Genomic DNA, 8,346 nt, shown 5'->3' on the forward strand with positions numbered 1-8,346 from the left:
ATAATTCTTTTGATAAAAGAATATTTTATAAGATGAATTAAATTTTACCAATTAAATTATAATAAATCTTGTATTGATGTAAGTCTTATTACTTCTACACATGATATTAAGCAACTACCTGACACTTGTTACACGTAGCACCAATTTTGAAATATATTGTGCTGCCCTTCTCTCCAAATACGCAGCAAACAGACGTTGCAAAGATTTGAAAGGGAAACGGCAAAAAAAATTGAAACGTACCGTCCAAAGAGTTGGTGGTGGGCTCCGCCACGTAAGCCCGGCTGAGTGTGTGCCGATTCACAACAAATAAAAAATAAAAAATCTCCTCAAGAATTGTGCGTTTTTAGTTTTAGTTATTTTATTTTATTTTTTTGCGCTTTTTAGGTTGTTTTAAAATTTAAAAAACGCAAAAAAAAAAAAAAAAAACTGTGCGTGCTATGTGGGCAGTGGGGTATTTAATACTCGGCGTTAATGCCATTGTGCATTGCATGGTAACGCCAATCTTTCATGAATAGGAAATCTGTGAATTTATTCATTCCAGGTAAGAAGATGTTGGCCTTCCACTTTATAGTTTGTAATGTTTACCGTTACAGGTTCACAGTGTTGCTTAAATTTTTGTGCCTGCTGTGAATTTTCATTTGAATGCAGGGATACGAAAATGGGTCTGATATGTTGCTGTCTAAAAGTGGAACAGTCGACGGTGGCCATGAAAGAGAAATTTGGGCGGTATGAGGAAGTTCTGGAGCCAGGGTGCTATTGTCTGCCCTGGATTTTTGGAACCCGAATCGCAGGCATTCTGTCCTTGAGAATACGGAAACTGGATGTCAAATGTGAAACAAAGACTAAGGTATGTATTTAGGTGTCTAAAATATTCCTAAATTTATTTTTAGGAAAAGAAGTTCTGCAATATAAACAAGTGACGATGAGAAATTCACAAAATCTCTGCATTGTTTGCTTGTATTTGTTTAGGTTTTTCTAAAATATACTTAAAATTTGTTTAGAGAAGAAATCTTGAAAGATAAAGAAATGTCTGTGAAAATATATAAATTTCTCCAATATTTGCGTGTATTTGTTTAGGTTTTTGGTGAGAATAGGTTTGATTTTGAATTTTTGATATTAATTTTTAGGGTTTTGGTCAGAATAGACGGCTTGATTTTGATCTTGATTTTTTAAATAGGAATGTAGCTTGCTTAGATAGGATTCTGAGAGAATTTTGTTTTTGAAATTGTTACAGGATAATGTTTTTGTGACTGTGGTTGCCTCTGTTCAATACCGTGCCCTTGCAGAAAAGGCGAGTGAGGCCTTTTATAAGCTGAGTGATACAAAGGGACAAATTCAGGCTTATGTTTTTGATGGTAAAGTTTATCTCCGAGTGATTTTTTTGAGAAATAAAATTCGGCGAATAGCACAATGATTTTTAGAATACTAAATAAGAATAAAATTTGATTTATTTAGGTAACTAGAATTGCCAATTTTGAGATCTACAAACTTGCTTTAATATAGAGCCTTGACCATTTCAATCAAGGGTTTATCTGCTTACCCTGATTTGTGCCAATTTTTAGATCTATGATATTACTGTAATAGCCTTGATCCCTTCAATCAAGGATTCCTCTGCTCTTTTTTCTTTCTTATATCATCGAAGGCAATTCAAGAAAATAAACCCTGACTAACGAATTTCAAATCATGAAAGAGGATGTAGGCTCACGACCTTGTTTCAATGTTTGATTTACAGTTATTCGTTCTACAGTCCCAAAGATGAATCTCGACGATGTCTTTGAACAAAAGAGCGGGATTGCTAGAGCTGTTGAAGAAGAACTTGAAAAGGTTGGTATCTTTATCTCCATTTCTACTGTCAAGTGTCAACTGGTTGCTAAATGTTACTTGCATATCACATCTCTATATATATTTTAAAATAAACAAATATCAGTTATAAATGCTTTGTGGTCTAATTTCGCCGTTTCTATGTCTGCAGACTATCTTGCATATCACATATTTAGATATATTTAAAAATAAACAAATATCAGATATAAATGCTTTATGCTCTAATTTCGCCGTTTCTATATCCGCAGGCTATGTCAAACTATGGATATGAGATAGTGCAAACGCTTGTTGTAGACATTGAACCTGATGTGCAGGTGAAGAAAGCAATGAATGAAATAAATGCAGGCAAGATATCAAATTGGAATTTAATGTTCACTAGTACATTTCCTTTTATTTTAATTATTTTGAAGATTCTCAGCATTGTTTTGCGTACATTTTCTTAATGGATGGATGATGATTTTTTTAACTCGAGCAGTTTATGTATCTAAAGAAAAATCACATGATGATCAATTCTAGAACGGGGAGTTTTTGAGTTAAAATGGCCTATGTTTGATTTGCTTAGATAAGCAATGCCTATTTTTGCCTTTAACATCAACTCTCCTTGAGATTACATACTGTTTTCTAGTCTGCATGTTCATAAGATTGAACTTGCATTCTGTTTATACAATAATTAACAGCGTAAAAACTCTGTTTTATACAAGAATCAACAGCGTACGCTCTGTTTATACAAGAACCAACACCTCCGACAATTCAGAACAAGTTTGCAGATGTCATTAATCATTTAATTGATCCCAAACATGAGATCCTTAGAAAAGAGGAGCACTGTTAAAAGTTTTAATTCATTCTGAAACGATATATGTAGCTGCTACCTGTTTGCAAAATGCATGATCAATTGTTTTGCATACTCTTATGTGAAACTTTAGGAATTCCAGTTCATTATCCCCAACTTTTTCCATATTTTTGTTTCAGATTATTTTATGTACTTAGATATTGTTTCTAGTTTATGATCATTCACTAAATTTCTTTTTTAATCAGCTGCAAGAATGAGGGTAGCAACACAAGAAAAGGCAGAGGCAGAGAAGATCTTGCAAATAAAGAGAGCAGAAGGAGAAGCAGAATCAAAGTATCTGTCAGGACTCGGCATTGCTAGGCAAAGGCAAGCAATTGTGGATGGGCTGAGAGAGAATGTACTTGCTTTCTCAGAGAATGTGCCTGGCACAAGTTCAAAGGATGTGATGGATATGGTGTTAGTAACACAATATTTTGACACCATGAAAGAGATTGGGGCACATTCTAGGTCTTCAGCTGTGTTTATACCCCATGGACCTGGTGCAGTTCGTGATGTTGCTCAGCAGATCAGAGATGGACTGCTTCAGGGATCACAGGCCTCTCATCAGTAGATGATTTCTTTATCTCTCAGCGAAACCAGCAATAAGAACAAGTTTGTGTACCTACTAATAAGGATTTCAAAAACAAAGTGCCAAGCTTTTCAATGTCAATTGCATTTTATTGTTCCTTCTCAAATACATTGTATTACCTAATAAGGATTTCAAAAACACAATGCTAAGCTTTTTTTTATATATTAGAAATAAGAGTTTCAGAACCAAAAAAAAAAACACCAGAGTATCAATACGAATATACACAAGGAGGCCAAGCCTCACCCAGAAGAGAAAGTATCAGTTGAACATACAAAGCAACAAAAGGAGGAAAAGCAAAACTATCTAGCTGAGAAGATCATAGTGATTGTCAACCCAGGCAGTACAGCCTAAGGGACCTTCCATCCAAACTATACTTTTATGCCCTTGAATCTGCACCAACATAAATAACTCTTCTTGTCTGGCATTTCCTTTTTCTCTAATATCTTTGTTCAATCTATTGCAAGCTTGCTCAAAAACATGCAGATCATCCAAAGTACTACGCCATTGGTACCCACACTTAAGCTCAAGGTAGTAAAGAGCAGCATGCCCATCACGAAGGAACCTCCTCATTTTGTCCCGTTCAATCATCATAGTAGTTTGCACCTGCAAGAAGATTTTAAAGTAAGTGAGTTTTCAAAAAAACTCAGTAAGATCCCTATGCTTACCTTGATACCTTTTCTCGTTCCTGCACTTTCAGATCCGCCAGAGAATGTTAGACGACAATATATTCCAAAATAAATTGGTATCTTTAGGAAGACCATTAATATGACTAGAAATAATATCAAAAATATTAACATTAATAGGATAAACAATGCCAAGCTTTTCAATTTCAAAATGCATTTTATTGTCCCTTCTACAATAAATTGTATTTGAATACACTTACCCCGTGTTTTATAGATTACTTTAGGACTTAGCCATGTGTTACGGATTGATATAATGTTGACTTAGAAATCTAATTTATATAATTTGTGCCCTGCTAGTAACAAGGTTTTGTACTACATATGTTTACCATACAGATTACCCAGCTATATCTCAAGGAGGCCCTAATGGTCTTGCTTCAGGTAAAGACCAGAAGACCATAGTTCATCATTTAGGTTTCAATTATCCCAATAGTATCATATAAATCACCCTTGGAATTTAAAAACATAAACCCTTATCAATGTCCTCTTAACTTAAAATAGAGACCCATTTAATGCTTGAGAAACTAGAATACATTTTATATATCCCACAGTTAATGTAGTGCCTCTCCCATTTGACTTTTGTAAGTCGTCCTGATGGATGCAACCTTGATGATCTTTTGTTGTGATGGGATCGTGATTGTGACCCTGAGTGGTCTACGTCGTTGAGGTGTTTGGATTTATGTTTCTTTATCAGTTGCGTTGTTTCTGCTTTTGACTGGTCTTTGAGATTATTATGTGATTTTTGGTTCACTGAGGTTTGTGCCAGTGGTTACCAGGATCAATGTGGTATCATGAGGTTGTTTCGTGATTATCTTGAGATGTGTGCAGAGATTGCACTATGTTCTTTTACCATGCTACACAGGACTGGGTTCCTGTAGCAGTGGTTAGTCATGTTTATGACTGTGTTTGCTTATGTGTTTTAAATGCTTTTTTAATGCAGAGTAATCAATCATTATTAAATGCTTAAGTAATTAGAATAGATTGTTCTTGTTGGATTATTTGGTTTTGTGCTGCAGAAATTCACCTTGTTTTATTTTGATCTGAGAGATATATGTTCTTATGTGATGTTTTACATTTGAGATGACCTGAGGGTCAAATGTTACTCTTTGATTCCAGTATCATAGATATTAGACAACTATGCTATTCAGTAAATCATATTGCATTATGATGTCATTTTGAGATGACAGTGTGATTTATGATGATATCTGGTTATCTGGTATTTGGACATACTTCTGATTTTGTTATGTGATGGATTTAATGCTATGGTTATTTACTTCATTCCTGTCTTGTTATGCTTTATGCGAACGTGAGTGATGTAAATAGATTATTTTAATATAATTAAATAAATAGTTAAATTAGGCGATTTAATGCATTTATTGCTTCGGCTATGTTATTATATTCAATTGCACTTGATCGTGTTGTTTAGTGTGCAGGATTATATCCCTGGCAGTGGCACATGGAGTTAGTGATTCAGCCTTTCATATTTTACCAATGTCGTCCTTGTATGGTCGATGTATCTTTTATTAAAATGTTTAATTTAAACCTTTTGTTGATTATTAAATCCGAACTCATTCCATTATGTGATTAGACCAGTAAGCGTGTCTGTGCATTTAGAGGTTCGCATTGTCGCAAAAGTTATTAAGGAGATTTATGTGTTTTTGAGTTTTCGGGCTTTTTAATTGATTTATTTTAATTTCTGGCAGCTTTGCCATAGATGAATTCCTATTTATAGGAATAGTCTATTTTCGTTTGGGTTGATTCGGGGTTTAACTAAGTTGGCTGATTATTTGCCCTAATCGATTATTCACTCGAAAAGTGAATAAATATCCAAAGAGGAATTTAATTCCTCACTTCTCACTTTTAAATTGGAAAGTTGGAGAGTAAAACCCAAAATCCTCTTCATGAGAATTTACTGTTTTGTTTGTTGTGGGAGCTACGGGCGTGGGATCGTCGCGAGGTTGAGCTCGTTGGATCTAGCTCGGGGAAACTTTCGATTGCCGTGATTTTCAGCTACTTCTGCGGGCATTTTATTTTATGGTTCAGATTTCCGTTTTGCCTTTTTGGCTGTGAGGTAGGGCTTTCCTGTTTTATTGTTTCTGCTCCGTTTCTGCTTCTGTTTTTGGTAGCCGTTTGTTTGGAGGCTGAGAACTAGTGTTCCCCTCCGTTTCTGTATGCTAGTTCTACCCCGTTGGGCGGGTATGAACATTTTCCTGTTTTTTGAGATGAGGGATTGGAATTTTACGCTGTTATGCTGGCCATTTTTGCATACGGTGTCCAATTCCATTTATTTTTGGATTTTTGGAGTTTTTGAACCCAAAGGCCAAATGGGTTTTAACTTTGAAATTTTCTAAATTTTTGAGGATTTTACCTTGTTTTGCGTGCCGCCTTGTTTTCTCGAGTTTTCTTGGCACAATGTGGGTCATGGACTTGGATGATCTATTCGGATATCAGTCAGATCACTATTGCACCTTTTATGTTGCATTGGGATGCGTGTTGCATCCGTACTCCCGACATTGTGTTCGGTTGAGTGATTTTATACCTGTTATGGTTTCCTTTAGGCCTTTGCTTTTGTTTTGTGAAAGCTAGGATTCATGTAGAATCCATACTCTCGGATTGAGGCCGGTTGAGTAAGATCATGACTTTTGGTCTTGTTACATCATTGGAATTCGTGTAGAATCCATACTCTCGGATTGAGGCCGGTTGAGTGATTTTATGATGTATGGTTTTTTGGCTTTGGGATTCGTGTAGAATCCATCCTTCCTATGTTGCTTTCGGTTGGGTGTTTCTTTGCATTGTGTTCTCATTCCTGTCCTTGTGTTATGATCTTTGTGATGGTGGTGCGCCACACACGAGTACGTACGCGTACATTTGTTGGGTGACTTGTGAGGCCTGATCTTCCGTGGATTTGCCGGAAGTTATGATCATTGGGGTTGGGATGGGAGTATGCATGCCCACGGGCACTTTTCGTAAGATGAGCTTGGGTAGGGTAGGGTAGCATCTGGAGGGGGCTTCTATCTCGCAGCTCGGCATTCATGGCGCCAGAGGTTAACGGAGGATAAGAAGTTTTAAGTAAGTGATAACTAAATAAAATGTGTGACTGATAATAAAACTTAAGATAATAAAATGGTACTTTTGTGTATTGGCCTTCCGTTGAGGGAGTTGAGCTACACGGTGTATTGGCCTTCTGTTGAGGGAGTTGAGCTACATAGATCCGAGCTTGGGCTTTTCGATGCCAAGCGACTCTCCATGATGTTAGTCCGTACTTAGTAGCCTTTTGAGTGTCTGACCAGGACCTTTACTCCTTGCATTGTCTTAGGTTCTTGGTTGTAGCCATCATAGTGTTTGGCGTGAGTGTTAGCCTTGGATGTTGTGCTTTATGTGTGTTTGTGGTTGGATCATTATCTCCATCAGCACGACAGGTGTGGACCTACGGGTGCCACGTGGTTGGGAGGCGTAGCTACTTTCACCACTGCTAGGGATCGGTGTACAAAGACGATCTTTTGTCCTAGTGTGATTGTTGCTGGATGTCTTCACTTGGTACTTCGAGTTCCGGAGTATGCTTTCTTGTGATTTATGCTTTCATTGGGATGCTTGTATATCATGTTTAGATGATGTTATTTTATTTGGTGCATTCCCTTATTATGATGTTTAGCATATGATTAGATGATGTGATTTGCTTTAGTAGTATATCTGTTGCTTACTGTTGTTTAGCATGTGATAGGTGATGTTTTCTACTGTAGGATTATCTTATGCGTTATTGCTAGCATGTTAGATTTTCTTATGCTGTTATTATGCATGTTTTAGTAGTGACGTCTCTATTACGACAGTACTGACGATTTGGTCGGTGTCTTGGGATGTTACGCGCGGGGGATGGCTAGGATCCACGATGATCTTATGATGCTATTGACAGTTGGGAGGAACCGCGTACTTAGTTTGGTTGTTCAGTTCACTGCGATGTTTATTTCAGTGTGTTCTTTGCTGCTGTAGTTTAGATGAATAGATGTTCTCCTTTCTGTGTTGTTCTTGCACTCGAGTGCTCATTCCTCGAGCCTTTGTGGATTTGGTACTCCCTGGTGTGGAGGTTCTTTGCTCTTTTTTGGTCATTTTTGCTTCTGGGAGTGTTTTTGTGTTTCTATGGGCGACATTTGTTCAGCATGGTGCGACACTTTAAAAAGTATCGCACGCCCATGCAAACTATGTCGTACGAAACTGTAAAGTATCGCACACCTTCTTGAGAAATGTCATACGACACTGGAAGAGTGTCACACGCCTTCTTGAGAAATGTCGTACGATGCTGAAAAGTGTCGCATGCCTTCTTGAGAAATGTCGTACGACACTAGAAGAGTGTCGCACGCCTTAAGGAGAAGTATCACCCTCCCTTAGTAAAAAGTGTCGCACGGTTTTTGTGAAAAACCTGCGCGTGCCAT

The 8,346-nt window shown here is 37.1% G+C and overlaps 1 protein-coding gene across 1 annotated transcript; it reads left to right on the plus strand.

Annotated features, from left to right (window-relative positions):
- The first annotated feature begins 336 nt into the window (after window positions 1–336).
- On the plus strand, window positions 337–3,345 carry LOC149552815 (hypersensitive-induced reaction 1 protein-like). The gene is made up of 6 exons (XM_089789815.1): window positions 337–541; window positions 649–847; window positions 1,235–1,355; window positions 1,733–1,824; window positions 2,070–2,166; window positions 2,857–3,345. Exons 2-6 carry the CDS (start codon window positions 659–661, stop codon window positions 3,219–3,221), a joined length of 864 nt encoding a protein of 287 aa, XP_089645941.1. The 5' UTR covers window positions 337–541; window positions 649–658; the 3' UTR covers window positions 3,222–3,345.
- Window positions 3,346–8,346: the final 5,001 nt, after the last annotated feature.

The sequence above is a fragment of the Cupressus sempervirens genome, chromosome 6, assembly GCF_028749045.1.
Source record: "Cupressus sempervirens isolate cs-2001-9-10 chromosome 6, ASM2874904v1, whole genome shotgun sequence".
Taxonomy (NCBI): domain Eukaryota; kingdom Viridiplantae; phylum Streptophyta; class Pinopsida; order Cupressales; family Cupressaceae; genus Cupressus; species Cupressus sempervirens.